This window comes from Agelaius phoeniceus, chromosome Z (assembly GCF_051311805.1).
Source record: "Agelaius phoeniceus isolate bAgePho1 chromosome Z, bAgePho1.hap1, whole genome shotgun sequence".
NCBI lineage: Eukaryota > Metazoa > Chordata > Aves > Passeriformes > Icteridae > Agelaius > Agelaius phoeniceus.
Genome location: NC_135303.1, coordinates 86,559,743 through 86,579,803, shown reverse-complemented (window position 1 = coordinate 86,579,803; position 20,061 = coordinate 86,559,743). Strand labels below are relative to the sequence as shown.

General features: G+C 45.1%; 1 protein-coding gene across 1 annotated transcript; it reads right to left on the bottom strand.

Annotated features, from left to right (window-relative positions):
* Positions 1 to 255: 255 nt before the first annotated feature.
* On the bottom strand, positions 256 to 14,331 carry AQP3 (aquaporin 3 (Gill blood group)). The gene is made up of 6 exons (XM_054652861.2): positions 14,140 to 14,331; positions 5,262 to 5,388; positions 4,958 to 5,095; positions 3,518 to 3,636; positions 2,564 to 2,781; positions 256 to 1,837 (listed from the first exon to the last, which is right to left on the bottom strand). Exons 1-6 carry the CDS (start codon positions 14,245 to 14,247, stop codon positions 1,663 to 1,665), a joined length of 885 nt encoding a protein of 294 aa, XP_054508836.1. The 5' UTR covers positions 14,248 to 14,331; the 3' UTR covers positions 256 to 1,662.
* Positions 14,332 to 20,061: the final 5,730 nt, after the last annotated feature.

Below are 20,061 nucleotides of genomic sequence, written 5' to 3'. Positions count from 1 at the left end.
CCAGCCCATACCTTGGTCGCTATACTGAGCACAGCTACACAGCTACTCCGTCTTCTCCACATGCCTCAAAATCACACTCCAAAAGGTAAAGGCATAAAACACAAGTGGAGCATGTAGATGTACTGCCTGAAAGGGTTAATTCCCCTTTGCTCAGGCTGAAGAGGAAAAGGGTTTGAGGAAGCTATTGCTATAGATGACTTCCTTTTCATGGTGAAGTTTGCTGACAGCTAGTTAAAAATACAACCAACACTAGCATTTTTCAATGTGGGTATTGACATTTTATTTTTTTAAAAAGGAAAAAAAAAAGAATACATCCTTTTAGTGACTGGAAATGTGTACAAAGATACATTTTTTAATTAATTCACACATTAAAGAAATAGGCTTTGAACAAGTTTCTCTAATGCATGGGACTTACAAATTCTTTCACAACCAATAATGCTTTTTTTCAAATACTTTGTAATAATATGGCGTTGGGAGAGCCAGAGATCCCCTGAGATGCCAGTACTGCTAGTACAGGAGGTGCCTGACCTCAGTCCCTCAGCCATGAGTACCAGGGATACCCCAGGTATTCTGCAAGGTAGAAAAGGAGGTGCTCTACAAACTCCCATTCCATAATCCAAGACCATCCCAGCAAAACCCAAAAATATCTCAAAGCTGACAGAGAATCGGCAGTTCCTGTACATCTCTATATGAACTCATCCCAACCTTGGTATTTACTAACAGCTTTAAGGAGTATATTTATATATAAATCTGCTAAAACAACAAAAATAAACCCCCAACAACACCACTGTAAAATTTACGTCAACACACGCAACTTAAGCAACACTGTGTTTCCACTGGATCTTGGCTATTAGCTGCTTGCAGTTTATATACAAAGCTGATTAATTAGAAAAGCTGCTTCTGGGAGCCAAGCTTTCTGTCCAGATTAGCCCTGGTTAGACTAAGGATTTCCTATATGTGATCTTCTATGAGATGGCAATACTAAAATTTTTTATTGTAACACCAGGATGTGCTTGTTTGTAAACATTTTGTCTTACTATTAAATGAAAATCCAATGCATTCTTACACTCTGCACTGACATTATGGATCAGTATCTAGGAATTCATAAGAGATATGAAAGTCTGGCTAATAAAAATCCTCTAGACTAGTTAATTCCTGGTGTCAAGGTACTGATTTTAGAGCAACATCAAGCAGAATTTGATCCACAGAATCACAGGCAAATTTCCTCCAGGATGCAGGAGGTTCCAATCCATGCCAGCAAAACAATTTATGTTTTGCATGATCCCCATTCTACAGATTGGAATGCAGGTTTGAAGAGAAGCAGTTTGCCAAGGCCACAGACAATGTCAGCAACATAGCTCAAAAGAGCTTCAAATTCCTGAACACCCAATTTGTGTTGGACAACAATGCCCACTTCTCTCCTGACTCCTACAGTCCTCAATCCCCTCTATTAGGAAAAGATTACATGATACTGCATTTGGAGGAAGGCTCACAGGGAAATGTCAAAAGCAAATATGTCAGGGATATACAAAAAACAAACAAAAAAAAGACTGGACAGGTGAAAAACTCTTCCTGTTGTTCTTGAAGCTCTTCTTAACTTCTCCTTTTTGCCAGCTGCAGTCCTGAGTAATGAGTACCTGCCAGATCTGGGTGGCAGCTTCCTCAGACCCTCTCCTTGTGCTTCACGTTAGCCAGCTTGACTGTTTCCTGCTCGGAGGCAGGGGGAGAAGGCTCGTCGTGACATCCGATCGTCAGCTGATAGACAATCACTCCCGCAACTGCCCCAAGGAAAGGAGCCACAACTGGAACCCACCACCAGTGGGACGGCTTACCAACCCTGGAAAACAAAAAGAAAGTGCACTAGGTAAGAAGTGCAGCCTAAGCATTAGGATATTTGCACCTGGATCTGGAGCCATGCAGGACCTGACCCTCTGCAGCCATCACCACCCACTTGCACAGGACAGCAGCACCTGCACGCCTGCAGAGCTTCCAAGGCAAACGTTGCCACACACACACAAACAAACACTTTAAGTCCCAGTGACAAGCAATTCAGAACTACTTTCAGGACTTCCAAGACTGTCTCTCCACCAGGAAAGGAGAGAAGCATTTGTTGTGCCTACACTAGGCACCTTCGGTTCCCTCCCGCTGTTTGCAGGAAAGCAACCCTTGATAACATGGCTCTCTTAATTGTCTCCAAAAATAACAAACACTTCTCATTTTCTACCATTCAAAAATCATGATGTGCTCATGTTCAAGGTGCAACTGAAATTCTCAGATTTCCTCTGAGATTTCCTCTTTGATAGCAATGCCATTTGCTCCTAGATATCCTCTTTGATAGCAATGTCATTTGCTGTCACCACTGGAAGCTGCCCAGCTTCCACAATTTCTTAAGAAGCCAAAAAGCAGACAGTGTCTTTTAGCATCATTTAGACAATCGAAAGATACCTTGCCAAGACTCTTTATAAGTGCTGCAAAGACTCTTTATAGTGCCAGAGCTACCATCTATTTGGATTCATAATTTATTTCTCCTTGATGCTCAAGGTTTTTGTTGTCAAGCACTTACCGGAACACTTCCATGCCCCAGCCAGCAATGGCTGTGAAGAGACGAGGCCCAAAGTCCCTGGCAGGGTTGACAGCATAGCCAGAGTTGAAGCCCATGGAGGTTCCAATAACGAGGACAACAAAACCAACTGTGAAGGCCTCCAGCCCAGTGGGGACGGGGTTGTTGTAGGGATCAACAATCGCCAAGACACAAACAATCAGGGAGGCAGTGCCAATGAACTGGAGAGAGATGGGGAAGGGAAACAAGAATTTAATCCAGATTAGTCTTCTAACCAAGTTATTTAACTCCTATGGGATGTAATTCTCTTAAAAGGAAGAGGTGCACCAAGTCATCCATGACACTATCAGACCACAGCAGCCATAGGAATAAGAGAGTGGAGCGTGCACCTCTCTTGAGATTATGGCAACCCAGAACCTCAATCAAACCTTTCTCCCTACCCCCAGAAGTGTTACGGATAGCTGTTTAGACTATAGCTAGAAAAGCTGGAAACATCTTCCTAAACCTCCTTCCCACATGCCCTGGCTGGGTAGAAGCTGTCCCTTTTGTGGTTGCTGGCAAGTTTAGAAGACAGTCACATTCAACAGCAACCCCCACCCCATACCCAGCTGACCTCTGGATCGTGCCACAAGCACAGTACCAGAGTGAGAGTGAGGAAGAGCTATCATTCCTCACACTATGGCTCTTCAGGGACTCTGACAAATTGCATTCTTTTCTCTGGTGTCCTGACCAGTGTTGTAACACTTGTTAATGCCTTGGCACAAGCCTTCTGGCTGTAAGGTCCTTTCTGGCCCTGGTCTTCCTATGGGCTAGTGAGATACCTGTGTCAACTCCAAAAAAACCTTTCTGGATATCTTATGTTTGAATTGCAATTCATTTTCTAACTAAAGGTGAGGCCCAGACCCACCTAAAAGATTTCTCTTCAAATGCACTTTCATCCTCCCAACACCCTCTCACCTGGTCAAAGAAGCCATTCACAACATTCAGATGCTCTGATGGGTAGGTGGCAAAAATACCAGCAGTGGCATTCTGTCCTGTAACAGTGAGCCGGTTACTGTCAAAAGCCCAGATTGCATCTAGAGGTAGGGAAGGAGAAAAAAAAAAAATCATTTGCTGTAGAGCAAACACTTATTTGGAAAACTAATGGCATCATCCACCACAGCATTTTAACCAGTCAGGCTCAGAGGCAGATGGCATTAGTCCCTGTTCCTAACAATTATTTGATAGGCATCAAGAAAGAGAGTCAAGAAGCAAACACTAAGGTGACTCCAACTCTCTCCCAAAGGTAACCAAACCCCTGTGGTATCAGTCTTGGTGTGAAAACATGACATAGTGATATGGATCAGCAAACAGGATTTGGGCTTTTTTTTTCACTTTTCTAAGTTACAACTCCCAAGGCTGTCTTTAGGGCCACCAGTGCCTTGCCTACCACTGTGTAGAAGCTGGATAACTAACTTAGGGCAGTCTATCTTTCCTTCATGGTGAGTGGAAACAAAACCAGACGTCTCTGAATGTAGCTTTTCCATGGGTTAGGTAGCTAAAATGAGGTTAAATCCCTTCTGAAGAGGAGACCTCAACCCATGAACTGAAAAAGTAATTGGTGTTGAACTGTTGCCCTGATGTTTAATGAGAGGAAGGTAGGTCTCCTTGCTTCTTCCTAAAGTGAAAAGTAGTTCCAGCCAGTGCTGGGCTGGGAGCTTCCTCCTCCAGCTGGAAATAACAGTGACCCAGATGCTCCACTCAGCTACAGGGAGCATCACTCCTCTTGCCAGAAACAACTGGGAGGCAAAGTCTCATTCCAAATGTCACACTTGATATTAGAGGTACAGCAAGGCCCAGCATAAAACTTCAGTTCTTGCCCACTGAAGATCTCCCTATGATGATGAAAAGCACACAGGAGAAATAGTGGCATGAGGAACTGGATTTGTAAGGTGCTTTCCAAGGTATGGAATCACTCTGATAAAAGCAGCAAAATCTGCTAGAAGTCACATTATCTGGAAGCTAACACAAGACAACACATTTGACGTCACAGTGAAGACTTCATTTTTAAGCCAAGAATGAGAAAATGCTTCTGGAACAGTGAACAGATGTAAAACCTTAATGATTGCTAGTGGTCTTCTACTTTTCTGAAGACTAGTAGATACAAAAGAGCCCTTCCAGAGGTCCAGTGTTCATTACTCAAGGGCAAAGACTTGCACTTCAACAGTGCTGGTTGGCCTTCAGATTGCTTTGAGGAGGCTTGAACCCATCATCATGAGAATGGGAAAGCCATTCCACAAACACAGTAAGGAGGTTTCTTGGAATACTGCGCTGCAAGTTCTCTTGCACAGAAGACCTGCAGTGAGTCACAAACACAGTAGTCTCACCTCAAAAAAGACACAAGGCTTCCACACTTACCATAGTACAGCCCAAAGACAATGCCAGCTCCAAGGAAAGACCCCAGGGTTTGTGCAAGGGCATAAATTGGTAGCTTGATCCAGGGCTCCCGGGCCAGTAAGCACATGGCAAAAGTGACAGCCGGGTTCAGGTGTCCACCTGCAGAGAGGTTGGTGGTTAGTGTACTTTAATGGGCAGAATGTAGGTCCAAGAGTTGTACCAAGGGGCACTAGCTTCCATACCAGTGCCACACAGGAAAAGTAAGCCTACACAACAACTGACACAAGTGAAACTTGTGGAGCTGCCCACGTGGAGCCAGACATACCTGAGACCTGTCCTGCGATCAAAATGCCGAGTGTCACAGCGAAGCCGAAGGCCAGGTTGACAGTCAGAAAACCTCCATGGGTCCCTCTGCTGAGAATGATCTGTGCAACAGAGCCACAGCCAAAGAGCTAGGAGGAGAAAAAGAGATTGAAATTACCCTCTCTGTTTCACATCAGGGCCAGCTGCTGACCAATGCCTGCAATTGCTCTCCTTACACCCTCATGGGACTTCACAGTCCACTCATGACTCAAAGCCTTCACAGCTTCTATCTTTGGTCAAAGTATCTATGTATTATCTCTAGAGATGGGAGGGAAGAAAAAAGGACACAGAAAATCTATCTCCTGGCAGGATGGACTGAAAACAGGGCTAAAATTAAAAGCAAGATATATGTACAGGAGTCTGTAATTCTTTGTCCAAACATCTAATTTTAAGATGCCAGATGAGAAGGATGAGCCAGATATCATCCTGATCTGAGATATTCACAGTACAACTATGCTGATGAGGGATCTGAGTACCATTGTGTTAAAAAGACTAATAATTGTTTGACACAGTAGCACATAGATTGGTAGGGAACAATTCTGTTAATACCTGAAAATACAGTTGTGACTGAAGAAGGCCACATTCAGCCTGACATTCATGGAGTTCTCTTTCCAGATTCCATCAAGAAAAGTCCATATTCAAGAGAGTCCACCAGCACAGCCAGTCTTGGCCTTCTGTCCAAGATCAGGGGTGCAGCAAACCAAACACTCTGGCAGACAAAAGCTGTTTATTTTGGATGATAAAACTGTTTCCTAGTAGCTAAGAAAGGTCTTACTTAAAGATGTTCATTCCAACTGGATAATCCTTCTCTTCCCAACTGCACCTAAAAGCCCTCATTCCTATGCTCACCCTTAACAACTCAAACCAGTTTCTCTTGGCAATTCAGTTCATCAGTCATCCAGCTGCAGGCTTTCTGTCTTGGCAAGTCTTTCCACTATGCAACATGTAATTTAAAGAGCTCTAAACCTGATCATCTGTATGCTTGTATCTCCCACTGGCTCCACCTGAACTGACCCTTGGTGTATTATCATTGGAATTACCACGTTGGCAGGTACTGAGAGGATCCTTAAACTAGGACAGAGATTACAGCCTGCTCATGAGATGCTCAAATCTAGGGATCAAAGCTTGAGTTATTTCTTCTGACCACATACCCACAACTACGCCCCCACAGAGACTGTCTACTTCCGTAACTCCATCATCCCAGAATTACTCAACTGCCACAGGTGGTATCAACTCCTACAGGATAAGCCACCAAACAGGCACCGAGGTGGCCAGGTTTGCTGTTGTCTATTCTTTAGCCAACACTGGACATGCCCATTGAGCAACACATGCTCCAAATCAGAGGCAAAGACAAAACACATGTAACTCATCCCCTCTCATACCCTTGACAACTGAGGAATTGGTAACAAAGCAAAAGGTGCACTCAGCTTGCTTGGAAAGGAGCAGCCAGGTAGGCTGCAGGCTGATTCATGAGGTGGATACTCTGTAAATAGGTGCCTCTTGACAAGGAACCAGGTGCCCAAACACAAGGGCCTTGTGTAAAAAGAATAAAGGAACCTGTTGAACTCGTTGGTGAGGGAGGGATAGCCAGCACTGCTCTCTACTGGGTGCAGTCAGAACAGCCCCTACAATGGGAAACCAGATGGGAAACCATGGCAGAGGAGACTCCAAGACAAAGGCAGAAAATATTTGGTTTTTGCCAGCAAACAGAAACAGCTATGCCCAAATCACCAAGGGAAGCACAGCTCCAACTGAGCAAATAAATACAGGCTAATGACCAGGGTGAATCCTGTTTCTCCCTTTCCCCAAACAAGCCCTACCAAGCTTTGGAGAGATTTCAGAGAGTACGTGGCCATGGTGTTTGCCTCTCAAAGGCCACGCAGCACATTAGTCTGACCAGGCAGGGGACAGAGTGATGAAGGTATTTGTGTTATTCACTCTGCAAGAGCTGGCAGTTCTGCAGGTGGTTGGTGTATGGTTATACACATACCTTTTGGTTGCAGAAACCACAGAGTAAAATTTTCCCACCTCCACCTCCCTGATCACCCGCAAAGGTCTTCCCTCGAGCTGGAGGAATGCCAGGTCTGCCATTTCTCAAGAGGTTATCTCAGGAGTCATTCCCCATCCTCCTCTCCTCCATCCTACACCTGGCAGTAGCTCTCCAGCTTTTCCTCAGAAGGGAGTCTATGGGCCATGCAAAAACACCCCGAAGCCACTCCACAGGACCATTACAACTGTTTATCAGATGAGCCATGAGCACTATTTGGCTTAATTCAGCAAAACAGTAGAAAACTTAACCCTCAGCAGATAAAAGGAGCGCAGTGATACTTAGGGACAGGTTTGAACTTTGATATATATGTGTGTTCAATTCCATTCTGCACCAGTGGAGTCCACTAAACACAAAAACACAGTGTCATGCATGACATCCCTCCATGGCATTTGACTTTAGGGAACCAGTTCAAGCCATGCTCACCCAGACTTTTGTGGCAAGTATACCTTGACACTACAGAGTTTTGTGGTGGTAATAGCTAATACCATTTTTAATCACACCACTTTCACTTCTGCTCTTTGCTAGTTTTCCTTCCAATTCCTTTTCCCAGGTCAGATGAGACCAGAGAACCTCAGCTTTCATTTTATAGGTTTTGTTTGCCCACTGCTCACAGAGAGCTGTTCAGGAGCATCCAGCTTGGGTTGAAAGGCAAGGAAGGTCAAATAAAAGTAATTCAACTTTTTTCCCAGTCTTTTTAGTTCATGCAATGTATTTAAGAGTTCTTAGACAATATTGTATCTCTGTAGTCAGGGACAGTGGTGCACACCTAAGGGGAGATCACACCCCATTCTTTTGATTTTAATAACCTGCCTCCCACAGCATTTTGTTTTGTGGTTTTGTTTTTCATTTGCATTTGTTTGGATTTTGTTTTGCTTTTTCATTTGTTTGGCTATGGTTTTGTTGGGGGGGGGGGTGTATTTTGGCTCCTTTTTTGTGTAAAAAAACCACTTCTGGAAGAATATCCAGTCAACAGAAACCCAGGTTAGCACCTCCCATGACAGTAGGTGCAGCAGTCAACTGTTATACACCCACGATACTAGCCAAGTTCAAAAGTGGTTTTAAAATGCTAATAAAATACTTGCAATAAAGCATCACTCTGATGTGTTAAACCTGCTCTCCAAGGAATTGAAGTCAATGCAGCCATTAACCAGGTTAATGGAAGCCTGCTCCCTAATTTCGTCTTACTGACTCTAGCAAATCTAACAGGGAGACTTCTTACTGCTCATGGGGTGATTCAGCTCCTTGCACTGTGAAAAAGGGCTAAATCCTTACTCTGCAGGAATGGGCTCAGGAGTGGCAGGGCAGCCAGACTCCAGAGGGGAAAAGAACACCCCTGTACAAAGGAGGCACCAGCCAGAAGCAGCAGCAAATAATAGGAAAAGGTAGCACATTGCAGGGGATACCTCACACTCGGGAAACCTTGAGCTCCCTGTGTCCAGGGCATGTTTGGAGACTGAGCAGCTGGCATTGTCCCTCAAGATAAAAACACCCTGTCTCAATCACTCAAGATAAAAACACCCCATCTCAATGTCTGAACACATGGGAGCCCAGCAGACAGTAAGGGCTGGTAGGAAAGAACCATGGAGGTTAAAAAGGTTGCAATAGCTCATGAAGAAACAAGGCTACCAAAGGCAGCCTATTTAGGCAGACCTTGTGGGAAATTGCTTCATATGTGAGCTTCATACATGGTGCTCAGAACTCCTCTGCACAAGAGCCAGGTTTCTCTCCTTTCTTGTCTCCTCCTTTCTTTGCCAGCACTTTTTTACACCTTAATGTGCAACACAAAAGGCCTGAGTGCATTTGCTCTTCGACTTCAGACAGGTCTCTAAATGTAGGTGGGAAAGCTTTGCTGGCATCGACCAGGAGGAGTGCAATTACCTGAATTACAGCTCTTCTGCCAGCAAATAAACCAGGGATTAGGCAAGAAGCCTGCTGTAAATCTACCCTAATCACCCTGGTGGATGGGAAAGACTGGTCAGCCCTTGATGTACTCTGGTTAATGGGGAAAATGCCAGAAGATGCAGTCACACCATGAATCTGCTTTGAAGGAGGAGACCCAGAGATACTGACAGATGATTTTAAGTTTTGGACACACAGAGTGTACCTCTCTTCATAGGGAGAGGGCAGGGAGCAGGAGCAGCATGCAGAGATCTTGAACTCCACAGCTCACCTGGCTGGATAGCCTCCATCAGAAAAAAAGACAAGGCAAGCAGCACTATGCTTTAAGCTTTTCCTCAAAGCATCTCTCAAACAACCAGGCTGGTCATCATTCTCAATTTGCAAAGCAAGGACAAACCTTGGACCCCAGAGCCCAGTTTTCTGTCCAGCACAGCTGGAGGCAGCCTGTACAGAAGCAGCCCTGCAGGAAGGGCAGCAGCAGATGGTCTGTTATGTTACAGCTCTTTGTGCACCACCCACTGAACCAGAGCCAAGGCAGGGCTGCAGGGCTGGAGAGATGAGAGACTCTAAGCAAAACTGCGCCCCACATACATCACATGCTATAAAAAAAACATTGCACAAAGCTGGAGACATGGGCCTCCCTCAGCTCAAGAAACCTGAGCAACCTTCAGCAGAGGAGTTGGGCATTAGGGAGGAAATTCACTGGTTTAGCTTGTTCACACATGCACAGAAGGCAAAACTCTTGTTCTGATGTCCCCTACAAGAGGTTTCAGCCACTAGAAAGATCAGTGCATCTGGAGGGGGCTTGGTTGGGCACAAGGTTGGGCACTCCTGGGGAAAAGCTGCTTTCCCACCAAGGGAAAGTCTTGGTGCCTGAACTGTTCTGTCTGTAGGAAGGAGAAATGTCCTGCTCCTGGAGTGAGACAGCAAAAAGGGACAGTTTTGGACAGTTAGTGAAGAGCTTCAACCCCTTCTGGTGGAAGGGCTGAGGGAAAGCAGCAGCACTGCCACTTCCCATGTCCCCATACCCAGCAGCAAAGGACCCACCAGGTCCTTCCTTTGCAAGGAAGAATCAGCAGCACTCCACATGCTTACAGCAAGGATTTCCACTCCCTTTTACAGCCTAGCAAAGCATTAACCAGGGAAAGAACTTTAAAAAAAATTTTTTTTTAAAAATTACATTTTCCAAATGTGACAAGCTGGGTTTAAGCAAACCACCCCAAATCAAACAGCAACTGTGGGAACTACTGTGCTGTCCCAGACAGTTGTGGGATGAGCAGCAACTTTAAGTTGCCAGCACCTAAGTGGGGCTCCCCTTGCTGTGGTCATCTCACAAGGTGAAGCTCCCCTTGCTTTAGTCATCCAAACCACTTTGCCATTTTTGTTTTCTGTGGTCTACAGCACTGTCATACCCCAAAAAGCTACCCCTAGCCACAAAGTCAAGGCAGCACCAATTGAAAAGCAATTAGGAGTTGTTTTGTTCTTTCTTTGTGCCTCTACAGCAGTGATTCACAGTGAGTCCCACTCGGAAATCAGTCATAATCAGCACATTACTTCTCCTGCAAATGTAAAAGACAAACAGAGCCAGCTTTGGTATTTACAGCTAGCAGAGCAAGGCAAACAGACCGAGCTTTAAGAGAGGCACGGAGACCCACCATGGAAATCTGGCTTTAGTGGGTTGCTACAGTAATAACACAAACAGCAAGGGACTGGGAAAATGCCTTTGGCGTTTGTAGTGCTTAACGATTGCCAGCAAGCGGTGCTTCCAACACAGGTATAAAGCTCAAGCTTAAAGTGCTACTCAGAAAGTGAATTTTGAAGAGGGGAAATGCCAATTTAAGTATCAAAGGAGATGTATGTAGAATCAGGATTACTATTTTTGCAACAATAGAGACACCACCCACAAATTAAATAAAAGTTATGCAAGGTGCTCTGCACAGCAAAAGTGGCTTGCAAGTAGACAGCAACTCGCCTTGGCATTCTTCAGGGCTTGGCTGCCTTAGCTGGATTATTTTTCTTATCTTAAAAAAAAAAAAAGAGGCATTATTCTAACAGTCCTTTCCAGCTCAAACCACTCTATGATTCTACCTCACCATCTCTTTAAAAAAATGAGAAAATAAAATCAAGCATGAGGTTCATTCTTGCAGGTAGCAAGACTGTTGGGATCTTCAATCTAGCTTTTGTCTAGAAGAGTTTAAAAGAGCTGCAGTCATTATGCAAGTGGAAGGGAGGAGGGAAGAAGCTGAAGCAGTGCCAATATCCACAGAGGGACAAGTTTTACATTACACAGTGAAATTTAAAGTAAGCTGCAAACTTTAAACCATCTACCTCCCTTGGGGCCCAGGAAGTTGATTTCAGTGTGAACAACATCTAACCTTAAATCCATCCCTGATAATATTCTGTTCAAACATATTTGTGTTCAGTCAACTCCATCTCCCATGAAGAAAATTTTCATGGATTCAGGTCTTTCTTCAGGCATTTTACTGTGAAGCCCAAACCAGATATTTACTGGGGTACAATGCATCTAAATGCACACACACAGCTCAACCTGCTAGCAGGATGGGCAGCAGGGACTTCTACAAGGTACAAAATGACAATTTCTGTCCTGGGAGAAAATCCAATTCAAACAATTGTCCAGGCCAACTGAAAGGGGAAGGAATTCACCTTCAAGACCCTTTCTATTTCATGTAGGTGATATAATAAAAAGATGAAAAGGAATCAGAGCGGTAATAAAGAAAAAACTGCAAGTTTCTCTTCACGGGAATAGACTGAGACAGTACGAAGCTGGAAAGGGATTGACTGGCTTGGATATTGCAAGCTTACAGTCCTGGGACCTATTTTCCTCTGGGGTAGCCTGTTTTGGACTTCTGACCATGTAAGAGCATTCACTGAGTTTGGGACTTTCCCTTTTCTCCCACACGCCCACCCCACCTTCTCCCACATGGTCACAGAAAGCCCACAGTGCTCTGTCCACTGCAGAGCTGCAGCAGGAGATCCTAAGTGAGTTTGCAAGTCCTACAAGACAGAGTTATGGAGTTGAATGTGCCTCTAAAACCAGTTCAGGAACTCCTGAACATGGTGAAGGCTCAGCCTGTAAACTTAGACACACACACACACTGAAACAGAGCAGGTTTGATGCTCCTGAGGGCAAGGTATGTGCTGCCCACTTCTGCCAATGCAGTTTCCAGTGTGGCTGGTGGGTGCCCATTGCCACTGCCATTTTGGAGGCTTCTAATGTTTTTGGACCAAACCCTTACTCAAGCTCTGAGCAGATCCCAATTCCTCGCTGCCTGGAGAGGCAAGGCGTAAGGAAATGTAGTCACTGTTGTGCCAACTGTTATAGTCAGAGGATGGACTAATGGGGTTTGGATCATGAGACCTTCTGAAAGCTCAGATCCAGATGGCTAAAGGCTTCTCTTGTTTCTCAGCAATATTAGCTTTGCTCTCAGGAGGCATTAGTCCACTACAAGACTTACCTTGTTTCAATCCTGAGACTAACAGCAGCAACATCAGTGATTAATAGACAGCAATCTTTTAACTGTTAATCACTTTCCTATCACCTTCTACCCACCTTAATTCCAAACAACCCTTCCTGGAAAAATCAACAGGACTTGTTTGCAAATCACCAAAGCTGGGTCGCTCTGACAATAAAGCCATTGCATCATACAAAGCTGCTTTCTTTTAAGAGTGGAAACATTTTACACAGTCTCAGCAGAGTCCCCTAAGCTGCCATAGAAGATTCCGAAATCCTCTCTACATCATCAAAAAAAAAATCTTATTTATGAAAACATATAATTGTGTCAGTCTTTTCGTGTTGTTTCCCAGATGCTTCATCAATTCTTCCTCTGCCTTTAACTCTTCCAACCCTTAGATTTCTCTCCAGACAGTCCAGCCACCAGTTACAAAGAGGTGTAAACCCACAGTCACTCCACTGAAACCTTGAGGATTGCTCTGGATTTACATCACCTCAGAGGAACCTCTACCTGCAGATTTTCACTGTGCAAACTCCAACTCATTTCTGCTTCAGTGTATATGCATCAAACCTGTGGCCAACTGGGCAGTCCTGCATTTTCAGATGCAGATGCTCTAAGCCAGATATCCCTGCCACTGTTTTTCTACACAGCTCACACACAACTCACCTAGCTGTTCATATCTGCCTTTAACTTTAAAGCAAATTGCAGCTGCTCAAAACATTTGCAACCTCAGGCATTAGACACACATTTATCCTGTTTGAACCCTTATTTTCCACCCCTTTGGAAACTGAGCACTAGAACAGGCAGAAGAGTTTTATCTCCATTGGCCACTGACTGATAGCAAGCACCAGGTCCCAGCTGGCTGTCAGCAGATGCTGCCATGGTATCGTGCAGCCCCACTGACAAGCCCCTGGGGAATCAGCGGCTGACAGCAAAAGGACACTGCAATAACTTAATTTCTGGCTACTACTTCATGATGGGATGCATGGGGAAAGTTAAGTGAAAAGAAAAAAAAATGTCTTTCACTTCCTCGGTGATAACACTTGCAGTGTTTCAGAGCCAAGAAAATATCCTAAGGCGGACAGAAAGGAAGTTTTGCATGATGTCTAGCAAAACACTTGCTGCTTACACAGAGCTGTTTTGTTCCCTGCACTTCACAGATACACAGAAGCTTCCACACACCCAACAAGCTCTTCAGAGCCCACATTTTGCAAGAAACCCCAACATTCACCCTTAAGCAATATGCATGATTTTTTTCCCTGCACACAGGGGCTGTCCTCCAGACCCCTTGCCGCAGGTTCCACCAGAGCTGGGCTCATTCCCAATGCAAACCCTGGCAGCAACACAGCCCCTTCACCAGGACAATTTCCCCCAATCCCACAGGTTAGAGAGCATCCCACACTACAGCCCCCACTCACCACCAGGATCAGTGTCCCCAAGCACTCAGCCAGTGCTTGCCGCACTAATTTGTTTCTGATCCTCAGGTGCTCCTCAATGGTAGCAAGAATGTCCTTTTGCCTCCCCATCGCAGTAGAGGTGCTTCTCAAGTGGTGTCAGGGGAACAGCAGCAGCTGACAAAGCCTCAGCAAAGTTTCTTCTCCAGCACAGATGCCTTTGCTTATAAATAAGTTCATCGAAGCCTGACACACCTCCTGGGTAACCACACCCCTTCCTTCCACCCTCTCTTCAAACCCAACTTTTTTTTCCTGCTTTTCAGCACAAGACAGCGTGGGTGGTTTTTTTTTCATTTTCCTTATTGCTTGCATAGGTGAGTAAAATATTCAGGAGCTTCATAAGAAGAAGGAATTAAATGTGTCCTGGTGAAGCCACTGCTGTTTTCATCACCAGCTAAAATGCCGGACCATATCTGCCCTTCTCCAGCTTCACTTAAATGCATAGACTGAGCAGTGCCTTACCCATTTGTGTGAGTGTGGTACGCTGCATTCAGATTTCCTTCCCTCCCAAGCTCTTGCAGGAGGGTAAAGTGATGTGTGCTCCTGTGCTGATTCAGAGGCTGCAGGTGCTTTGACAGAAAAATTGGGAGGCAGAAGGGTTTGAACTCCTATAGCTACGTCTGAGGCTCTCCTGAGCTCCAGCACTTACCCAGCTGAAGCTGGTACTGTGAACAAGACCAAGCCTCTTTCCATGGAAATCTACATTTGGGTCCAAATTCTTTTGTGTCCTTACAAAGTTATCTCACCCTTCCAGAGCTTTGGGAGAGCCTTTGCAGCCCAGTCCCCCTGAAAGCTGTCAAGAAAAGACATGAGGCTCCTAGTACAGAGCCAATTCCCATCACAGAACCACAGACTTACCAAGCCACACAGGAAACAGCCCTTGCTGCCTTTTCACTGTCAGTAACATCCTGTATCACTCTAGGATTACTCCACAAGACGGCCTGGATGAAAGCAGTCCCAGCCTGTACCATCTGAGGTGAGGACTGCTAACAGACATGTGCAGCTCGTGGCATCTGGTTTTTGTTAAGTGAGTAGTAAAAATTCCCTGGGCTCCTTGACTCACCAGGCCTTGATGCAGAGCTGAATTTGCAGGACTGAAAGGGACCTCTTTCCTTGATTTGTTCCCCCGCCTTCTCTGCAAAGCCACAGATGCCCAGCTTTTCCTCTTCTCCCTATTTAACCATCAACTTTCCTGTGGAAAAATCAGAGCTTTTTAGCACAGTGGTGAATGGGCCTTTATTTTGTACAGAAACTGCAGCCAACACGAGAAGCCGTCAGGAATGTGGCTAAGAAAGCAATAATGTGTGAGGAATCAAATACAGGGAAACACTCAAGTCCAAACATAATTACAGGGGCAGGAAACTTTCCTCGTTATTTTGTGCTCAAGCCCAGTCTGGGACTACCAGCATCAATGGGGTCCTCTGAACCACAGTGAGTGCTCCACCAGCCCCATGCTTGCTTACTGCAGCTGGGATTTGCAAATGAGGGCTCAAGACACCCATTTTCAGCCTTCTCTCCATATCTCTCCCCTCATCATCTTGCAGTGCATCACCAGAGCTGCGGAGGCTCATCAATTCCTCCTGCACTCCCCTCTCCTTTATATTCTGCCCTGTCCTTTTACCCTGATGCTTTATCAAAGCAATCACAGCCAGAAATTAAGCTGTGTGTTGGGGTTTTTACCCTTTTGGCACTCCCCAAGCTAAAATACATGGCCACCAGTGTGTAGACACTGTGTTCTGTGGTGTGGTTTTATTTAGGCTAGTTCCCATTCCTTCCCTGGTGGTGAGAACAGGGCCATCAGACCAGAGAGAGAAAGGTGAGGAGCAAAAAGCATGGGAGGTTGTGATGGTCTCCAAGCAGGTAGGCACATTTCTTCTGTCTCCAGCATCTCTCTTGTGGCCCTCTGTTACAAGTTGAGGATACAGACATTTCCTCACAAATAGGGGAGGGAGGGGAGATGTCGAGGTTCCAAGGTCTATGGTATGTCTTGGTTTTGGCTGGAGTAATTAATTTCCTTCTCACTAGCGACTTGGATTCAGTTGAGAATAATGCTGATAACACACTGATGTTTCACTGTTGCTCAGCAGTGTTTACCCTAACTCAAGCACTGCTCAGTTTCCCATGCTCTGCCAGGGAGCACAAGAAACCAGGAAGGGGCATGGCCAGGAGAGCTGACCCAAACTGCCCAGAGGGATATTCCATGCCATAGAACACCATGCCCAGTGCACAAAGTGGGGGGGAATTGGCTGATCACTGCTGGGAAACAGGCTGGGCATCTCTCAGTGGGTGGTGAGCAATGATGCTGTTTATCACATGCCTTTCTTGTGTTTTATTGTCTATCTTTCTCTTCTTCATTGTCATTGTTATAACTAGTAGCAGTGTATTTTATTTGGTTTCAATTATTAAACCATTCTTATCCCAGCCCACAAGTATTACATTCATTTGCCATTGCCTTTCCCACCGGGGGTAGGCAGGGGGCAGTGCATGGTACTTTGTCTCTGGGGTTTTTTTGATCATGACATGGTAAAAGATGGTGATAAGACCCGCATCAAAGCTGGTGCTTGGAGAAGTCTAGACACAGGCAAGCCTGAGGAGCTGGGGTGGGGTGGGTGCTCCAACACCAGCTCTGTGCCTGAGTCACTGCCTGACCCCAAGCAAATCCTTCACCTTTCCACACCCCAGCTTTTCCGTCAGTAAATTGGAGAGTGATATCAGATTCCCCTCTCGGGGCGTTGTGAAGGTGAATCACTGCAGCCCAAGATCCAGCAACTTAAAATGAGCAAGAGGGAGTTATGCAATTGCTTTCCCGACAGGCAGTGGTGTTATTATCTAGGAAGGAGCTTGGGGAAAGGACAATGATGCAACGCTAGAAGAAGCGGGACATCTTTTCAGAAGCAATAACTAATCAAAGTGTGGGCAAGGCCTGAAAGGCCACACTGCTGGAGTTTCTCTCTCCTGCCAATACAGGAATTGCTGTGCTACATCAATCTGCTGGACTTAGGGGCACGTAATCTAAACAGAAATCATTTAAAGATGTTCTCGAGCAGCAATAGATTTCCAAGAAAGCCTCTCTCCTACAATAACTGGTGGTCAGGGTACTTGTATTCATCCTAGTGGTTAGAATAAATCCACAAGATGGTAGAAATAAACAAGGTAGGATGCAGCAGTTAAGAATAATGAGACAAGACCTCAGGGCTGCTTAGCTCTCCTAGAGTTGGGTGGACATGGAAAGACATCCATGCCTTTAGGATTGCCTTGCATGGACATCCAAAGAACCTCTTTCATACCACAAAGCCTTAAAGAAGGGAAATTTCCAAAACTCTGTCACAAAAAACTCATGGTGGTCGACTTGACTTCCTGGTGGTTTTGCCAGAGCTATTGAAGTGCAAGCAGGGGATTTCTCTTGTCAATCACAGCATGATTAAAATATCAGGTATTAAGGTACCTAGAATTAACTACTCTGTCAATCTGTACAGTGTCAAAAATCAAGGCAGTGTAACACTCCAGTTTATGGAATCTGCTCATTGCCCAGAGGAAACTCCAAGAGAAGAGAAAACTCAACTCATCGGGGAAGTCAGAGACAACATTGCTACGTTGTGCTCCTGCCATAAATCTCAAACTTTTCTTCCAGTGTCTTCTGGGACCAACAAATACAGCTGTACCTTGGAATTATCCAGGATTTGAACCTATGCCTTTTGATCCTGTCCAACAGAGCACTTCTCTGTGACGTTTGTCACTTTCTTATTCCCTTCCTTTCTCTCCAGCAGAACCATGCAACGTGCCACAATAAACTCCCTGTGTGCTCTGGCTGTTATTTCTAGACAAGATCCAAAACTAACACCCAGGTTCCAAGTGTGCTGTTTGTGTTGCAGCCTTGCTGCTTGGCTCCATCCCTCATCTCTACATGCCAGGGGAAAGATACAGGTGAAATTATGAAGGAAGAACCAATTCCTGGCTGCTCCCATTCAGCTGTTTTCCTACTGACTATACTGGGACAAAATAAATTCAGGATCATAAACTTCTTGGCTTCTGCAGAATCCTGAATCACCCCCCAGCAATGTAATTTTTCCTATTAAAATCCAAGTTTAACAAAGTAAAAAGACTTTTTCTTAAGTAAGTGAATGGATAAACCCAGGCTGGTGGGTTCCACAGCTTGTCCAAGCCAAATTTATTCACTCATCCCAGGATGGATGGTGCAATCCAATAGGGAGAAAAGCGTGAATCACTCAAATCTGTGATGAGTCACTCATTGCACTGATGGCAGGGTCACCTGGTGCAAAAGCCGCTATGCCAAGAGAGGTCACTGTGTCAAGGCATGGCAGGATTCAGCCTTGTGAAATCTCCCTTTGGAAGACACCTCCAGCCATCTCCTTCCCATGATCTACTTGACAGAGCAGTATGGTGACATGTTCATTGGATTTCATTAAAAATAAAAATTATAGCTTGCCTAGCAAGGCAAGGTAGGAAGTGGGTGGGTAGGAAGTTTATAAGCTTTCTAAACCATTCTAGCTGGAGGGTTGAGGGCAGAGATTTCAACATCCTGCCTTGAATCTCCAGATTTGCAGAGGCAGGTGTTTGTTTCATGTCTGGGTCTGCTTTGCCCTCCAAACTGAGTTAGAAAAATGAAGAAATTCCTCCAGGAAAGAGTGATAACTCACACAGCTGAGTATTGCTTATGACATCTGGTTTTGGAGAAACTTAAGATGAAACTGCAGTCCTAACTTAGGTTCCTGAGACATTAAAGAGTGGCCTGGAACCCAGCAAACTGGATTTGGACTTGAATTACTGTATAGTAATAGGAATAATATTTTAAATTTCATCAAAATAGCTCTTCATGAAGCCCACTGATTGGGACCAAGTGAAGGAAAGGTTGGCCTGAGTCTGTGCCTAATGTAATTCAGAAGTATCTCATAGGGGTGGATCCCCCAGAGCTATATTGGGCATGGACCTACAGCCTGTGCTCCTGGAGGTTCCTTGTCATGTCTAGTTTCCTCCTCAGCCCAAAGCTTGTCCTAGTTTACAGGAATAAACAATGTATATCACATATCATTCCTGTAGAGACACCATTTTCCACTCTCAGCGGTTCCATGCCAGAATAACTACTCCACACTGGAAAAGCATCAATTGCTCCAGAAGAAAGCTTTTTTAATAACACATCTGAAGGGAAAGCTATTACAAACAGCTCTCCTGAAATAGGGTTTTGGCAGGGGCTTCTCTCATAAACTGCTCTGTGTAGACAGCTGTTCTTCTGAGAGCTGCAGAGCCAGTCCTGCCTTGGAGACACTGCTGCTGTTGTGCACCACAGCAGGAAAGTTCAAAGAGTGTGAAGGCAGAAGACACAGAAACGGTGTGAAGCTCCACCAGCCTGAAGCGTGAGTCAGGAGCAATGACAAGAACTTTCCCTACCAGGTGAGGACATGTCCCAGAATGGAAAGTGTGCCTGCTCTCCAACCTAACCACAGCTAGAGGTGTTCCTCAGCACAGAAATAATCACCTTAAGAGTAAAAGAACTCACCTAGATGTAATTTTAGATGTGCATTTCATGAGATCACTTTAGGAGTGTCTCTTTGTTGGGCTACAAAGGAAGACTAAAGCAATTATCCCAGTTGGAGACAGCTCATGTAACTGGCATAACCCACCCAGTCTCTAAGGGGTTGCAGACCTGCAAGATGCAAAGACGTTTCTACCACAGGTGAGGTGAGGTATTTGCAAAAGGAGCAGGGAAACTGTAAAACTGTCCCACAGTTCTCAGCAGGGTCTCACTCTGCAATGCCACTTAAATTCCAGATCACCTTTGCTAAAGAAAGGTGAATTAAAAGCATAAAAGGTGCAAAGAACTGTCAGAACAACAAACGCTTGAATGGAGTCTCACCAGTCCAGTGTGGG